We start from the raw sequence: 18,529 nt of genomic DNA on the forward strand, positions 1-18,529 counted from the left end.
TTTGGAATGTTTCGGTTACTCACGTTACATGATTTGGACATGCATAAAATGAAAAGTCGACATAAGTGAAAAGTCTCCTCATACAAGGCTTCTATGAAAGTTGATTATATCCATTTCAAAGAAGTACATTAGTGAGACAAACTTTGTACATAATTACAAAAATAAAGAACACATGGTTTTTAGTTGGGGTGCAGATAATATGGTTACTCACGTTACGGTTACTCACGTTACATTTTGTCCATGTATGGTTAACAACACATATGTCATCAAAAATTCAATAATGTGTGTAAAATTCATTGCTAGGAACATCAAAAAGAGATTTTATACCAAAAATTTGAACAATTGGAGCTTTATTAGGGAGTAAGAGGGAAAAGTATGATTTTGCTTACTAATTATGCATAAATTAGCATAATCGCTTAATACCAATTTGCATGAAATAAATTACTGTATAGTATTGTAGATTATGTCCAAGACAACCTGCGTGCAAATTTTCGGCATGATCGTGCGGCCAATGGCCGAGATCTCAAGAGGGGCCTGGGAGCCCCCCCCCCCCCCGGGCCATATTAACTCCCAAAATACCCCAGCCTAGATAGGGTGTTGTTCGAACACTCTTTAAAGTTTGGTTAATGAAAACCAAGTCTTACTAATGCACTCTCGCATTGTGAATACTTCTACTAATATTCAATTTTTTGTGTGATTGTATGACCACGGATATTTTGATGAACAAAGAGTCACATCAAAGAGGTGTACCCTCATTTTGCTTTTAATTAATTAAAAATAACTTTACAACTCACCATGAGACTTAAAACTTGACATCCCACAGAAAATGTTACCTAACTGCATAATTTTTACTGGTTACTCACATTACATGATGGTTACTCACGTTACAAAGTTACTCACGTTACAGTTTTTCTTCATCATTTTTATCAAAAATTGTACTTTTTAATGATTTTGAAAGTCATCACTGTGTCAAACATTGTTTGAAGGAAGAGAATTAAAAATCCCACCATTTAACTGTGAAGAATTTTTCTCTCAGAAAACAAAGTCATTTTTTTTCGGTTACTCACGTTACATCACCTGAGCAGGTTGCAATATTCATTTTTGAATGAGTACTACAAATTTACTTGAAAAGCTGTTGTGTATTTTAAGTAATTTGACTCTTCTAAACTTCAGAAATATATAAAGTGGTATGTTGTTGCAATAACAAAATAGTAATAAGGCATATTTCCTTTTTCACTATTTTTCTTGTATTTTAATTGGTACAGAATGGAAGAGACAAGGCTTTTGACCATTTTTTCCAAAGTATACATATGAAAATAAACTTTTTATTTCTTATTCCTGAAACTATCATGCATGAAGGACTTAAAATATTAAAAAATTCAAGAAAATATTGAATTTTAATTTTTAAGCTCATGTCCACCAACCTAAGGAATTGCCCATTTGGTTTAGTACGACGCCACCTTTTAAGCCTCGCGCAAATCGGACTCTAAACACGTAGTGTTGCTATGCCTATGGGGTAAAAAGGACATCCTCTATTGTTTTATCATCCCCACAAATTTGACCCAAAACACGTAACTTTCCTAGCGAAATATAGATACCCTTTTTTCATTATTTTTGTGTTTTTGATACCCTAATCACGTTTCGTACGTAACGTGCCCTATCGTGAAAAAGACATCCTTTTTACGTGGTTTTTTTTTGGTCGCGCATGGTATCCACTCGTTAATGTAAGCCCCCCCCCCCCAGTTTTTAGCTCAACTTATGAATAATTCATGTGCCATAGCGTTTCCATGTACGGAAAAAATATTCGCTGTGACGGCGGCTAACGCTCGATCGCCATTGATCATTACACTCTTCCCGTTGATCACCATTTTTTGATAAAAACCTTTGTCAAATCTTTCCCAGAGATTCTATTAATCAGCGGTGGATGTTTTTTCCGTTTATGATATATCGGGAATAATACGGTACGGTTTCAGAATATTTTTGTCACTTATTTTGTTCACAATTTCAGTCCAAACTGGTTATTTTTTGTCTACCATAATAAAAATACCCACAAAGGCCACATTGTCATGATTGTTTGCTGAGGCCCACGTATAGCGATGCACGTAAGGAATGGAGTGATGTTGGGTATTCAGATAAGGCAAGCCCAGGTTAGGGCAGGCCCTATGCAAAAACTTGGCCCAGTACTAGTATTACTAGCTAGGCGAGATAAGAGAGAGAAGGAGGAGCTATGACCTATGTCATGTATGTGGGGAGAGAGGGGGGGGGGGGGGGCGGGGAAAGAAAAAGTGTACTGATCAGTGATAATAATTGAATTATGATTAAAATTAGGCCTAGTGAGACTGAGAGGAGAGGGCTGAGGCCGGGGTGTCGAGATCACTCCTAAAAAAAGTAGGTACCATTTTTTTACTTCAAGAATGAGGTCCAATTTCTAAACATTAACATGTATGGACCTCGGAGTCGATAGCTATAGCCTAGGCATGATAGGGGACTTGAGGACTCCATGACCATGAATGATTGATGATGTCTTTTTTAAAAAACTTTGACATAGGCCTAGGGCCTATACCCAGTTGTTGTGTCTGGACAGGTTGTGTGTCCGGACGATCAATGTTTTATTAGAAAGTCATTTGGAAAAAATTACAAGCAAAGTTTCATCAATTTTTAGTATGTGTTAGGAAATAATAGAGAACAAAATGACTAGTGAATTCGTATTTTTAGTGTAATCCAAAGACAAAAAAGGCTTAAAAAATAAAAGTGTCCGGACACCCGACCCCCCATCCTAACTGGGCGTTGTGGTGTGCACCTGTATTGCTGTAATCCAAGCTGTTGGGAAGTTACAAATTGATGCAGAGGTTCGAGCCCTGGTCACGTCTTTCGGATGGTGACGTTAGAGGTCGGTCCCAGACGTAAATAATCATATCTGATTGATACACGTCTGACAAAACTCAAATACACACACCCCCATCCTACTTCATTGGATTTGGAGTCTTGAATCCCCTCCATATGCATATGAGACACATGTAAAAACTGATGGATTTCCCTAGGAAATCCACCATTTTTATTAAAAATCACGTAAATGGTCATGATTTTATTAATCTCTATACCTTCCTATGCCTAATGCGTAGGTAGGTTTAAAAAAATTAGTCAATTAAAATGTTAAAAAATAACTGTTCCTTACCAGACCAATGTGTAGATCGCTCGATCCAAATGTATGCAATGCAAATACAATATTTTAAATATTAGTGTTTCTTTCCCTCTCCGAAAAGTGAGCACAACACTTAGATATGTTTGTTAAAATGATATTCCTATGCCTATGGATACATGTAGATGTACATTTATTGAAAAGGGAGGTTAGGAATATGACGAAGCGATGGAGAAGGAGAGAATAAAGGGGGAAAGATAAAGAGGAGAACAGGAGTGATGTTGAGAAAGAGTTTTAGTTAGTTACAAGAAAATATTACACTTCTAAATTATACAAAAAAATGTTCATCTGAAATTGCATCCATGTGAATTCACCAGACTTAATCTATGTTGTGTTTTTAAAGCACGTTTAAAAAAAAAACAGGTGTTTTAAAACGTGTGTTTAAACATGTTTTAAAACGCACTGTTTAATAATTTGGTGTGTATGATTCTAGCATGGATTCCAGGAAGCCTATTGATTTTGAGGTCAAAAGGTCACAGGTCAAGATTACAGTGACATGTTTTCATCTTACCTTCTGAAGTCCTTGTTAACACACTGTTTAAAACACGCCAACCCTGCACACAAAGGAATAGCGTAAGAAATTTTTTTAGAAAAGGTGTATTTTCAATGACCTATAAGAATGGGAGAGTTTCTTATAATACTAGAAGAGGAATTCCAGGTTTAGAGCCAGCAACTGGAATAGATATACATGTACCGGTAATAGTATTTGAAATGAAATAGCAAAACCTGTCAATGTTTATATAATTTTATATTGCCTTTCTTTTCCTTCCTCCCAGTGTCATGTTTTCTTCAATCTGTCAGTCATTATTGACTCGATCCAGTCAGTTTATGGTTTCTGGTTTTAGGGGCACAGCAGCAATACAATGGCAGCAACTAAGAGTAAGTTTTTTAAATAAATTTTATATGGGACGTATTATGGTATCACACTCCATGTCCGTCTGTCCGTCAACTTTGTAAATGCGATAACTTCAGTTTAACTCAACCTAGGCTCATATAATTTGGTGTGTATGATTCTAGCATGGATTCCAGGAAGCCTATTGATTTTGAGGTCAAAAGGTCAGAGGTCAAGATTACAGTGACATGTTTTCATCTTACCTTCTGAAGTCCTTGTTAACGCGATAACTTTAGTTTAACTTTACCTAGGCTCATATAATTTTGGGTGTATCATAACTAGCTTAGATCCCAGGGGCCCGTTTCTCAACACCGTCATAAGTCTAACTTCTTGACTAAATCGGAGATAGTGGGCTACTTGTCTGCTAACTGTTTCACGAAATGTTTTCATCGGGTACAACAACCTCACTAAATATTTATGACACCTCCGAACCTGTCATAACTTCTTAATGACGTAGTGGCATCACGTAGGTAGACTACATGTATGACATGCAAAAGTGCCGATAAATTTGAAAATTATAATCTTACGTAATCAATCATAGAGGTTGAAATTACATCCCAAAACAAGTGGGATAATGCATTCAATGATCACTGTAATACAAAGTAACTATGAAAACTGTTGGTAAAACGCCACAAAACCATTCATTTTGAAATAGTAAAATAATTTAATCGATGAAAATTCTACCATGTCAGGCCATCCATAACTGGACTTGTATTTGTAGTTTTCAGACCCTATTGACATTTGGATAAATTCTAATCTCTAATTTATGCATAGAATTTGTCAAATCGTAAGATTGGTATCAAAGATTTATAAAAAAAAATGTTAAACTATATTTTGATGATGTTTGGAATTGTAAAACATGGTATGATTATCATAATTTTACAAATAAAACCGTTATGGTTTACTTTCGTAAACTATTAAAATTGGATATCCCGGGGTACCCATCTCAACGTCCACATGTGATTTTTTAGTCATGAAATAAATTATTCATAATTCTATTTTTCAGCAGTTGAATGCCCCAGTCTTCATGGTCTAAGTATGTATGATGCATAATTTACCCGTGCTATTATTTTTAAAAGATGTAATTCCCAATTCATCACAATATTTGTAATTTTGTCATAATTTTTATTTTTGAAAATTATGCTATTTTGTAACTAAGGCTACATCTCGTCTGCTCTTTTTACCGATAATATCAATATCAAGGTATTTTAGTTAGGAAGCCTTTCGTGAAACAGGTTTAGTAAGATTGGAACTAACTCTGTGGTTTGTGGATAAAGATATGACTAACTTGTCCAGGTGTTGAGAAACGGGCCCCAGGTATTCTATTGATTTTGGGGTCAGAAGGTCAAAGGAAAAGTTGCCACTTTCCACTTTTCTTGCTTGACCAATAAGTCATTTTCTGTGTTAAAGGCGGGAATTTTATGTGCTCGCATCTTGTTAGAATAAGATTCTTGTAAATGATTTGACCTACATGTACTGCCTACAGAAGCAGGAGCCATTTCAATGGCAAATTATTGGATAGAGGGGTCTAGTGATGTAAAGTATTTATTTCTTTGGAGCTGTAGATTATTTTGGATAATTGTAATATCTCTATGTAGTGAAATAAACAATGATGGCCTTTTCTGTATAGCTGTATTTTCGTTGGGAGATTAATAGAGTTGTCTGGATTAATGCGGTTGAAATGCTTGTATTTTTGATTAACCAAATTGTTATATTTACACATTATTTTGATCTCCCAGGGTGTTCAATGCAACTAGGTTTATTGTATATATGTTATTCATGTGACTTGTATGGATTTTTTTCAGACTGTAGTTATAGTGCGCCGTCTTTTTCCACCACCTATTCCTAAACTTGGAAAGAAATACACTAGACCGAAGAAGAGCCATAAGGTTTATATCTTAGAAGAGGATACAACGCATCGACCAAGGCAAAAGCTTAAACTTATTCTCAAAGATGATGTACCAAGTAAGTTAAAGGAAATAATGATTTTTTTTTATATATATATTCAATTGAATTGAATAGTTTACATATTACAAAGATAAAAATATACAAAGCATAACAAAGAACATTATCAAGAAAACAAACAATTTTATAAAAAAAAACATACAATGGAAATGAGAAGAGATCATGAAAAAATTTGAAAATAATTCACATGATCCCAATTAACATTAAGATAAGACTTAACATAATAAATACATTCAGAGATTTTTAGAATTGGTTAGAGATTGATTTTAAAAGAATTGGGAAAAGAAGAAAACAAAAATTATGTATCTGTATTTTGTTTAGCAGTAAATAGTCCTCAACTTCCATAAATTTAAGAGAGTTTAATGAGTTCTATTGTTTTTAATGTTACCTGGTATGTTATTTCAGAGAAGTGGCCCTCTACATGTTTCAATCGATCTAAAAAGGAGGTATGACCATGATTGACTTGATAATCTTATCTGATTCATGTATCATGAATATGAATGCTTTTGTGTCTTACAAAGCTAGAATCAAATACATGAAAATACCCAAATTGTAGTTGTGGAGTTATATACATTTTGACATTAAGAATATGAAGTTTTTTGAAAAATATAAAAACAGGTTCAAGGATGCAACTAATCTATTAGCAAATACTGGTATGTGTGATGCAAGTCATGTTCCAGCTGTGCATTATGGATGCATCATTTTCACCTCTTACTGTGCACTTGAAACCGAGTTGCCATGAAATATTCTTTCTTTAAGGAGAATGGTATCATTGAATAGATTTGATGTGCTTCCTCAGATACACTTCATACTATCCACATTGTATGCTTGTGATATGGGGTTTGTGCTATCAGAGGAAATTTTGAGGAATTTCATTAAAGTCTTAAGGCTAGGTCCCACTGCACGTATGGATGCAGAGAAGATGGAATAGGGAAAACAATCTTGCCATCCATTTGAAAATGTTATGTATCCGTCGTGTACTCTTTGCATACATGTTTCATACGCTCCAGATATAATATCCACTGAGCATCCGTCCACTGTGATTAAATTGTTCACCCATTTTGTCCATTGTCTGGAGCGGATGGAGCAACCACGAAATTTTGCTTGGCCACTGTATCCATTATGAATACGTTTTGTGTCCGTCGGCCAGTGGGACCAGGCCTTTACTAACCAACATTTCCAAATTGAATATTTCACAGGTTTGACAGTGGGGTCTGCATAGCAAGTAGCAGGTATTTTTGTTATTGCGGCATCTTTCATTGTTATTGAATTAACAAAAAAAAATTTGTTGGAATTTTTATACACCCGTCCTAAGGATGTATTATGGTATCACGCTTGGTGTCTGTCCGTTAACTTTTCCTTGTAAACGCGATAACTTCAGTTTAACTTAGCCTCGGCAAATGTAATTTGGTGTGTATGATACCAGCATGGTTCCCAGGAGGCGTATTGATTTTGAGGTCCATAGGTCAAGGTCACACTGACATGTTTTCATCTTACCTTTCTGAAGTCCTTGTTAATGCGATAACTTAATATAACTTCTGAAGGGTTACGTGGCGAAGAAGAATAGTATAGTAGGTTTCACGGTACACCATGTATCTTTCTTTGGCAAGTGTTGGTCCTGAAAAGGACCACCCAATCTCGATATTTCGACAAGTGTGTTCTTGTCGTCCTCAGGAGAATGAGCAAAGGTTTGTAAAATCAGGCCTTGTATACTCTGTCGAAGTGCCGTCTGCATGGTATCTCGCAGGGTACATGTGTCTGATTGGCTAGAAAAGTCACATGACATCCAGTGGCGTAGGGGACGGGGCCCGAATTATATAAACCTATATCAGTCACTTCTTAATTTTATTCTTATAAAACAACATATGAAATATCTCCCTGTGCTGTCCTCGTAATCTTTGTATCAAGAAAGGGGATAGACCCCTCATTCTCCATTTTCATGGTGAACTTGATTCACTCGTGTTGAGAGTTTAGGTGCTGTAAGAAATTGCTAGTTTCCTCAGCTCCGTGTTGCCAAACCATGAAAGTGTCGTCCACATATCTAAGACACACTTTGGGTTTGTGGGTTGCTGACTGGAGAGCCGTTGCCTCGAAGTGTTCCATGAACATGTTTGCTACTACTGGGGACAGGGGAGACCCCCATGGCAGCCCCCTCCGTTTGCCTGTAGAATGTGTCTCTCCATCTGAAAGAGGTGGATTTGAGGCACATCTCAAGCAGGTCATGGATCTCTAGAGGAGACAACTGTGTCCTGTCGGAGAGTTCTGTCAAATTTCAATCTCTCAAGGATGATGGCGCAAGCATCCTTGTACACTGGTACACTTGTGAAAAGTGGCTCAACATCAAAGCTGATCTCTGATGAGGAGGTCATTGTTAGAGATGGTCGTCTGACAGATCTGCTCAACGAAATGTTTAGAGTTTCTCACGTGATGTACGCCGTGACCAACAAGAAGCTGTAAGATGCTAGTCAAATGTTGAGCCAGGGCGTACGTGGGAGATCCTCTAGTAGACACAATAGGTCTGAGTGGAGTGTCTGGTTTATTAATCTTCGGTTGCCCAGAGATTATTGGACATAGACCAGACGAGCTCCGGAGTTGTTGGTAAAGGGGTCTAGATAAGACATCCTTCCTCTGGAGAGAGAGGAGCTTATCGTTAACCCTACGTTCGATGGCCGGTGTGGGGTCTCTAGGAAGTTTCCTATAGGTCCCCGAATCCAGTAGTCTTTGAACCTTGGTCTCATAATCCAATCTGTCCATCACAACAGTAGCATTACCCTTGTCTGCCTTGAGAATATGAATGGAATTATCTTCTCGGAGACTAGCAAGGCCTGACTTCTCGGCTTTGGTGAGGTTGGGCCGAGGTTGGTTAACCGAAGTCAGTACTTGTGAGATTTGGATACGAAATGTGTTTGATTGAGACCAAGTAAGATTTCTGAGGCTAGGTTCAATCTTCTGGATGATTTCTTTTCGGTGAACTTGCTTAACCTTATGTTCGTTCTCATACAACTGACATTGACTGAGGTTGACAACAGTTTTGCTAGGATGCAAGTTGCGTCTAGGCTGGCGGTTGTGTCTCGGCTGGCGGTAGTGTTTCGGCTGGTGTTTGTTGAAACGGGAAGGACGGATCAGTTTCTCAAACTTCCTCACTTGTTTGGACTGAGTTGTCTAGAAAACAAAGTGGCTAGAAGATTTGATGAGACGATTGATTTTACCCCAATCATTGCTCGAGGGCTTTGACTTAAGGTATTCTTCTGATGTTTCAACACAAGGTTGAAGTTGTCTGAGCTGGTTATGGACGTATCTGATCCTCTCTCTGATGAGAATCTCAGAAGCATGTCTACGAACCTGCTCCGCTCGTCTGGAACGGACAGGTGCATGGAGTACCAATCCGCGGGGGATAACCCCTGAATACCTGCACCTTTTGAGAAAGGTGAGGTGGTTGACAAATCTGGCTTCTTTGATCTTGTTCCGCTGTAGTCTTCTGGAACGATATAACTTCTGAAAGTTTCCATGGCGAAGAAGAATAGTATAGTAGGTTTCACGGTACACCATGTATCTTTCTTGGGCAAGTGTTGGTCCTGAAAAGGACCACCCAATCTCAACGTTTCGACAAGTGTGTTCTTGTCGTCCTCAGGAGAATAAGCAAAGTTTGTAAAAGCAGGCCTTATCTATATACTCTGTCGAAGTGCCGTCTGCACGGTATCTCGCAATGTACATGTGTCTGATTGGCTAGAAAAGTCACATGACATCCACATGTGCGGACGTGGGTGACAACACACAAAATTGGGCGCGCAAAACCAGCGACGACCGGAATTGCCGTCAGTTGTCATTCCCGCTAGGATTAGCATGAATGACAAAAGTCACCACTTTCGTCGTGCACTGCAATGCTCACACATGTGTAGAAAGTTTCGGTAGGCTAATTAGGCAAATTAGCCTCTTTGTCTAGAACGGTAAGCCAGATGTTGCTAAGTTGGAGGCTGCTGTCTTGAGGAACAGTGTTATGTTCCTCAATCTCCAACGCTTCTCTGACTCTCTGCTGATACCAGTAGGGGACACGGGTGACCAGTCTACTCTCATCCCAAAGGATCCAGTGATCGTGCATATGAGCAAGTACATGGTGTACCATGAAACCTATTGCACTGCGATAACTTTAGTTGAACTTAACCTAGGCTCATATAATTTGGTGTGTATGATACTTGCATAGATCACAGGAATTCTATTAATTTTGAGGTCAGAAGGTCAAAGGTGAAGTTGCCACCTTCCAATTTTCTTGCTTGACCAATAACTCCATTTTCTGTGTTACAGGTGAGCGTATTATGTGCTCGCCTTAGCGACACTCTTGTTCTTGTTGCTAGAATGATAAGACAGGTTTACATTTCCAGAATTGCTTCTGTTTAAATTTCTACAGAGTGCCTCTCAGAGGTTGCCGAATTCTGTTATAATGAACAAAGGAGAAATTAATGATTAAATTTAATTGGTTTTTCTTCAGTAAAGAACTTATAAATCTGTTGTCTCATTTTGATATTCACTACCCTTTGTTGTAACCTGATTGCTTTCTAATTCCATCTTCCCATTGCAGAGATAGGTAACCGAGGAGAAGTGGTAATGGTTGACAAGAGAATAGGTAGAAACAAACTAATACCATCAGGTGCTGCAGTCTATGCTTCCCCAGAAAACATTCAAGAATTTGCAATGACAATGAAGGCAAGTTGAATACAAAAACAAAACCTCACCAAGGAATAAATGTTTTTCAATTCTTGTTGTTATGTTGTGATACAAGTAATATATTCTAATTATGTATTAGCACATGTTTGGATTACATGTATGAAATAGGTTATACTAAGAGATTAAAGAACTTTATACATAAACAATATTAGCAGTAATAGTTGGGTGATTAAAAACTTTGTTACTTGTGGGGTTTTAAGGTTATCAATTTATATGTTACTTCATTGAATTGTCTTTCATCTTATAGTGGTAACAAAGCTGTTGCAGTATTGAAATAAAAGCAGGGACATTTATTTTGGTGAAAATGAGAATGATGAAGTTTGATATAACATCAAGTAATCTTGTTTTTGCATTGTAAATTTGATACAGAAAGAGAAGGAAGAGTCAACAGATGAAGGAAGATTATCTCCAATGGCAATGAAGGTAATTAGAACATATAAAGCATTCATATCCCCATTTGCTAATGTTAGAGATAAGCAGACCCTTTCATACATGAAGATGCAATATGGAGCAAAAATTAATTCCTTTATGTGATCAGTTAGTTTGCTTCATTGCAAGTCTCCCACAAAATTGATTCAGGTAAAACGAGTGCTTTGTCTTGTGGACTAAGGTGGTGTTGGATGTTCTAGATGCATGTTGGTCAAGTTGGTACAAGACTTTACAATTACAAATGTGATTGCTTTGGTGTGAGTGGAGATTCAAATAATTTGAAATACTAGACAAAGTGGTTTTTGAAAGAAAAGAATAGATAACTATGCACAAAATTGGCAAAATTAATGAATGTATTCATTCCATATTGACATGCAATAAATAATCTAGTATATCAAGGGTTAATGCATAAAAGATGACTGACATTCTGTGTTTATTCAGTACATGTATTTTTGTATGTGTTGTGTATTTCTCATTTAAAGACAATCAAGCACCTACAGAAGAACATGTTAGAAGTCAGAATGCATGCAGACTCTGAATGGACAGAAGTTACTAAGGATCATGTGATTCATGCCTTCAGACATAGAGTAAGCATCCATCCTACTCCCTTGAATAAACATGTCAGACACATGTAGGGCTTCACAAAATCACTTGCCCAGGGCAGTGAAAAGGATGTGCAAGCATTTCTCAAATTCACTTGCCTGACAGGACAAGTGATAAAAAAAAACTTGTATATGCCTACTGTGTTTATCACCAGCAAAATACCATGCCAGAGGGTAGACACAGCAGATGCATCTAGGCAAGCATACCCAGATTTTGCCAACTAGGAAAATGTATATTTCACACATGATTTTGAAGAGTTCGGTGAACAGTTCCTTGTAACATTACCTAATATTAATGATAATTTGCTGTTGACGGGTCATACACAAGTGATATTCTTATGTCAAATATTTAAAATATAAAATAATTATATAATATTGACTGGCCTTGAGGGGAACATCAAATATATTGCCAGCAAATGAATCATATTGGCCCGAGTCTTTAGACGAGGGCAATATGGGTCATTTAAGAGCAATATATTTGATGTTCCCTGAAAGAAGAGCCAGTCAATATTTTATATTGTCATCCAAATCAGATATCTAGAGCAAAAATCATGATAATGGGGATATTTCTTTTAAAAATAGAGTTCTGCACTTAACCATTATTACGTACTTGCAAGCGCTCGGATTCAGCGTTGTCTTTATTATGACGTATATTGTTGGTGGGCGGATCATTATGAAGCATCCACAAATGCCCGGATGTGAGACCAGGGAAAATACAAAGGTATATTTTGCTTCGTCTCTGCATGCAAAGTAAATACGCGCATTGAGACCGAGGAAAATACAAACAATATACCTACCCTTCCCGATATTCAGAAAATGTAGGGCAATACGGTTTTGTAAATGACCAGCTCAGATGTCTGATACGGGTGATAATGTTTTTTATGTGATCTAAGGATTGGGCCAATGTGCCAGATAAGAGAAAAAAATTATATTTGGATTTTAATTTGAGCTTTGTAGGTTTTATCATTTACAGCTATCTAGGAAAACATGTAATTGTCTTGTTATCCTTATAGCTTGGTGTTGTTGTGGCTGAACATGCTCTGAAACTACCAGATGAAACCATTACCAAATGTGGCACATATCCATTGGAAGTTACTGTAAGTACTCTAAACACATGAGTTCTGGAGGGTGTTTCACAAAAGTGTGAATTAGGCCCTTCTCACACTATGCGATACAATTTTTCAATAAATCACATTTTGCAAGTATGAAAGTTCCAAGAAGTAAAATTATTTCATTTAAAGTTTGGCATATTGTTAGGAAAACTAAAATCATATTTTTTACTTTGTTGCAAGCTATATGGTCAGAGTAAAGTCCGGCTTCAAGTCGCAGCTGATGACGTCATTACACTTTTGAATTGAATTTGTTTTTATTCATTCAGGGAGTGTCTAATGGATTGAATTTTTTATTTCAATAGTTCTGAACTCTGATCTGTAATATTTTATTAGTTGGAACATCCATATCAAATGTTATCACGATTAATTTAAAATTCGGATCGCAACGAATTGCATAGTGTGAGACGGGCTTTAGAGTCGCAATTAAATTCCCAGTTGCGTACCGGTTAGCAGACATCACCACATTGGTCAGATAATGCGCACAGGACGCGCACTCCATCAGTCAGATTGTGCCCTGCATATCATGTGCGTGTCAACAATTAATTTCGGCTTAAGGCATACCTCAATCTTTGTGAAATTACCCCCCCCCCCCGTTCTTCTAGATTTAATAGCAATATTTATGCCCCTGCCAAACAAAGTTTGAAGGGGGTATATAGGAATCTGTTGCAAATTGTGCACATTGAATCACTTCCTTAGTTTGTAACCAATTCTCATGCTACTTGGAACACATATTGTAAGATACATTTTTTGTATGTGTCGACAATTTTCTTGCCATGGTAACGGTATATTTTGGCAAAAATGAGGTAGAAATATTGCAGTTAAAACTACTTCCTCTGTTTTTAACCAATTCTCATGAAATTTGGCTCACACATTGGTATTGATGTAAAGACATATTTTTTGTGTGTACTAGAAATTGTGTTGACATTGTAACAATGTATGATATTGCAAAAATTGGGTAAAAAACTTTCAGTTTTATTTGCATCATCATTTTTCAACTAATTTTCATGTTGATTTTGATGTAAAGGGTGCGAGACACATATTTTGTGTGTCGGAAATAGTGTTGCCATGGTAACAACATATGCCCCACATTAGGTGAAAATCTATTGGTTCAAACTACTTGATCCGTTTTCAACCAATTCTCATGATATTCTGTTTGCTCACACAGGTTTTGGGGTAAAGATGGCAAGACATATTTATTGTAATGGCATAGGGCGCAGGTATCACCTTCAGTGATAGTTCAAGTTATTATTCAAAATCAATATTTTATCTTTGATATCATTGTGAAAAGACATGTTTTCAGTTTCATTTCCAGAGCTAGATATGGAAACAATACATGTACTTACTGAAGGAAAACAAAAAAACAATAAAGTGTCACAAGATTTACCATGGATGTCTTTCAAAACTAAGGAATATATGTAGACATAAAAAATGGTAAATATGATAATCAGAAAGCAGTACTAGAAATGTTATTCTTAAGCAGTACTAGAAATGTTACATGAAAATTTTGACAGCCTAGCTTCTCTTATACCCCCATTACACCAACGCTACGTCCATGCAGCTCTCGCTACGTCAAAGAAAAATGACCATGACGCAGTGGGAACTGCTGCAGCGTACTGAGAGCGTAGCGAGAACTGTTATTGACGTGGCATAGCCTTCATGATCTCCGGAGACAAATTTTCCACCACGTGGACTTTGAACATGTCCAAAGTCCGCGTAGTGGAAGCGCCGTCTGAACCAAGCGTAGTAATGACGCAGTAAAGACCTACCAACAGCTTTATAGACGTAGCGGACACCACACGAAAGTGGCAACAACTCTGTCCATGTCTACTGTACTGCCACTACGCGGCCACCACGTAAACTCGGTTGGCTCTACGTCCAAATAAACGAAGGTACAAAAAGTCGCGCAATCTGCTGGATGTAGTCGGAACGTAGCGGGAACCGTTTTGACGCAACCGATTGAACCGGCTCTGCGCGCAGAATGAACTTAGTGGGCACACCACACTAGGCCCGGTTTGAAAGTCCATTTTTGATGCACGTGTACACGGCGTGTTTTTCGGTCGTGTACACGTCGTAAACACTGAGTGTACGGTACAGTATGCAAATTGCGCATCCAACGAACGTCGGCGCTAACTAGGGCCCTGCACTGACCGGAGCATACCAATTTCGTGTGGTACAAAAACTTGAGTCTCCAGAATAAATGTGGATTAAATCGGCGATTTTGGAAGTAAACTCACTCTAGGTTAATTTAAATATATTGACATATTAGTGATTAAAACATGTGCAGTGTCTTTGAACTAAGAATTAATGTGGACTGTGAGTTTGTTCACTGACTTTGCAGTCCCACGCAAGCTTTATGCAGATGTTACCGTGTACACGGTGATGGAATTTAGTACACGTGCACTGACTTGACCGTGCGTGTACACGTGTACCCGAAACGGGCCTACACCACACACGCAGCATAAACGTCACAGTAACGTGATGCGGACGTAGCACGCACGTGACAATTTCACATCTATCGAGAAATTCAAACAAAGTTGACACCACGTCCCAGGGTTTCTTCTGAACTTCAAGAACGTAGCGGGAACTTCGTCTGGTGTAATGGGGGTATTAGATGTTAAAATGGATGCTGTTATTCTGCTGACAACATTGTATTATCATGTATCATTTCCTCACAGATCAATGGCATTGAAACAGTTCATGTGGAGATGGAGGTTATCAACTTCTTGCCAAAGAGGAGAAGAACTCAAGAATCAGAAGGGAGTCGAGAAGATGAATGATATTGAATCAAGAAAAAAAAAACATTGCCCTTAAATCTGTGTTAACCATATGCAATCATTATACCTGACAAAGATCCTTGTTTGGGAAAGCCATATCCTTTATATCCCTTGCTTCTTTCTTGGTCAGGGATATGACCAAATAGCCTTCAAGCAAGCTATAAAATACCTGTTAAATGACCCTGAGCAACACACACCCTCAACCACAGCTAGGGGCCACACATGAGAAACTAGAGAGGCTCCTCTGCCAGCTTGTACATGTATGCTCTCATTTCTATTCCCCTATTTTCCTTTTTTCCAAAGTAGATTACTTTTTTGCTTGAAATTACAAACGGGTAAGCATTGAAATGCTTAATACAAATGTTTCTTAAATTCTTGTTAAAACTAGAATTGAATTCACTCAGAATTATCTAGCACAGCCAGAAATCTGTGACATGCTCTTACCATACATAACAGTTATTGTTGTCATTAAGCTCTGGTAGGTGTTTCATAAAGCTGTTCGTAAGTTAAGAGTGACTTTAAGAATGACTAGTGAACCTTATGTGCTAAATAATCACTAATGAGTACATAATGGTGAACATCATTTACCACAAGAAAGGATCACCAGTCGTTCTTAAAGTCGCTCTTAACTTACGAACAGCTTTATGAAATGGCCCCTAGGCTTGATCCTGAGGCTGGCCATGCAGCAATAGGAAGTTGAGACTTCTTATTCTCTTACGTCGCAAGTTTTTAAATAGGGAATAATTATAACAGAGATTTGAGTTTGATGGCATGGGTTTCTATAGAAGCATTATTTGATGTATTTATCATGTTTCCCCTGTACTTGTGAGAGCATCAGGAATTCAATTGATGGTCTTCTTGGCATAAATTACATCTTCCATGTAAATGTGGAAAGAGATTCAAGACTTACAAAATGTGTGTATTGTCTCCTAATATTGAAAGATGTATGGAGAAAGTTGAGGCAGTAATCATATGGTCCTTGAAGTCTTTTATTAAGCTGTTTAGAATTTGTCAATTTTAACCAGGACTGATGAGTTCTCAACCACTTTGATTTCCATCAACCGAAATTGAAATCAGGTCTTGGTATTTTTACTCACAATCACACTTATGAAATTAGAGTATGATGCATTACACATGATTATTGTTATGTACAAGATTAATGCCTTTGTATCTTCCATGTTCTCCCTAAGGAGATGAACTTTGAATGTAAGATTATCATATAATTTCACACGCTCTCTTTTGACATGTGGCCATTAGGATTTTGTTAAGAATGAGGTTTGGCGGTGAAAAATAGTTTGTAGCCATGGACTATCGTAGAAAGCACTGCACGATTGTCACAGGAACACTTAAGACAGGCTGCATACAAATTCAAATTACAATATAGATACTTCCTAATTGGACAAAGGAAAAGTATCAAAAGTGTAATTTCCTGGAAAAGTGCAAAAATTGTCTCTTATTTAAATAGACACTGAAACATTATCAGTGTTTTATCTATGAAATTTTGCCAGGAAGGAAAAAAAATCAATGTATATTACAAGCACATTAAAACAAAATTTAGGTTAATTTATCACTTTCTTTTTGTCAAAGTAGGGCAGCATACTTTCTACATGATAGAGAGGATACCTAAATATCAGATGGATATTTTTCTCGGGACATTTAATACGACATGTACTAAAATTCCTGGAGGAATAACATAGCTTCCTTTGTTTAAAAAGGTATTTTTTGACAATGTTTGATGCTATGGCATTACTTAACTCTTTCAGGCAGAGAATGAACTATCTGGGTATTATATTTTTCTCTTTGAAATTAAGATACCACTGTACCTTCTCTTCCTCACTCTTGCTCATATATGTGCAATGAATTGATTATAACTGGTTAACTGTTAAGTTCTGATCAAAGATCTTCAAAACTTCTTGGTTCATTTTTCTGGGATGCTCTCAATCGATACATTCTTCAAAGCAGCACATTTATTTCATTGAAGTTGTACAGTGTATGTGAATTTCTTTCAAAAAATTAATAAAAATTAATGAAAGGGAATAAAAGAAAGGCAAGTGAGACAGACACCCTTATAACAAAAAAAAGACAAGAGAGACAGACACAGAAGGGTCTGGATGAGAGACTGAATGAAGACTGAGAGTAGGAAAAGTGACCAGACAAAAGATATCTATGTGTACACTTCATTCATATCTAATTGGGATACTGTTAAAAACTTGTGGCTTGTGTTCATGATATTAGTGAATGGGCAAGTAGTAATTCTTTGAAATTGAAGAGAAGTTTGAAGGGAAATTTAAGAGTCCGGGAGTGGGGATGAATCAACCCTCCCCCCCCCAAGATCTTGGCTGCCGATGGCGCGAACGCCGTGGAAATTGGCACGATAGTAGTGTGGGATGTAATCTACAAGGCTGTATAGGTTTTCTTAATGTGAATTAATTATGCTTAAAATCACTTAAAATATTACAAAATGTCTAGGTCTGCCCAGATCCCTGCCATGTGTAAATCTTGGTCTATAATTAGGGGAAGGCGATTTAAGTTGAGCCACCCCAGAATAATGAATGAGTCAGACGTTTTCAACGTTGAAAGAAATAATAATTTTTCAGAGGGAAAAATATAAAATTCAGTGAAAAAAGGTGTGAAATAGATAAGCACATTTTACTTTGAATATAATAAAGGCATAAGACCAATATTGTTAGTCCAGGTATGGATCTTCATTCTTGTCAGTCTTTTACATGATGGATGCATAAGAAATGTGTTGATGGGGAAATATCACATTAAGTTCAGATTGGGTTAGGTTGAGCCAGCCAACTTCTCCCCCCAATCCCTCTATCTTTCTCTGA

At 37.3% G+C, this 18,529-nt stretch overlaps 1 protein-coding gene across 3 annotated transcripts; it reads left to right on the forward strand.

Moving 5' to 3' along the window:
* The first annotated feature begins 1,799 nt into the window (after window positions 1-1,799).
* Window positions 1,800-18,287, forward strand: LOC121410340 (39S ribosomal protein L9, mitochondrial-like). 3 transcript variants are annotated; one of them, XM_041602357.1, is made up of 8 exons: window positions 1,800-1,961; window positions 3,976-4,078; window positions 5,897-6,056; window positions 10,633-10,757; window positions 11,148-11,201; window positions 11,690-11,794; window positions 12,823-12,906; window positions 15,597-18,287. In XM_041602357.1, the coding sequence occupies exons 2-8, from the start codon at window positions 3,980-3,982 to the stop codon at window positions 15,696-15,698; spliced, it is 729 nt and encodes a 242-aa protein (XP_041458291.1). In that variant the 5' UTR covers window positions 1,800-1,961; window positions 3,976-3,979; the 3' UTR covers window positions 15,699-18,287. The 3 variants fall into 3 exon arrangements, with proteins under 3 accessions (XP_041458291.1, XP_041458292.1, XP_041458294.1); XM_041602358.1 differs by lacking the exon at window positions 1,800-1,961 and adding an exon at window positions 2,026-2,102; XM_041602360.1 differs by lacking the exon at window positions 1,800-1,961 and adding an exon at window positions 2,367-2,388.
* The last annotated feature ends 242 nt before the right edge of the window (window positions 18,288-18,529 follow it).

Source organism: Lytechinus variegatus, chromosome 3, assembly GCF_018143015.1.
Source record: "Lytechinus variegatus isolate NC3 chromosome 3, Lvar_3.0, whole genome shotgun sequence".
Lineage (NCBI taxonomy): Eukaryota > Metazoa > Echinodermata > Echinoidea > Temnopleuroida > Toxopneustidae > Lytechinus > Lytechinus variegatus.

What these genes read in the sequence shown, in the direction of transcription:
- LOC121410340 (XM_041602357.1), top strand. Translation starts at nt 3,980, where the DNA reads ATGTTTTCTTCAATCTGTCAGTCATTATTGACTCGATCCAGTCAGTTT. An exon ending in TCTCAAAGATGATGTACCAA is followed by an intron (nt 6,057 to 10,632) that starts GTAAGTTAAAGG and finishes TTCCCATTGCAG; the next exon opens with AGATAGGTAACCGAGGAGAA. An exon ending in TTCATGCCTTCAGACATAGA is followed by an intron (nt 11,795 to 12,822) that starts GTAAGCATCCAT and finishes TTATCCTTATAG; the next exon opens with CTTGGTGTTGTTGTGGCTGA.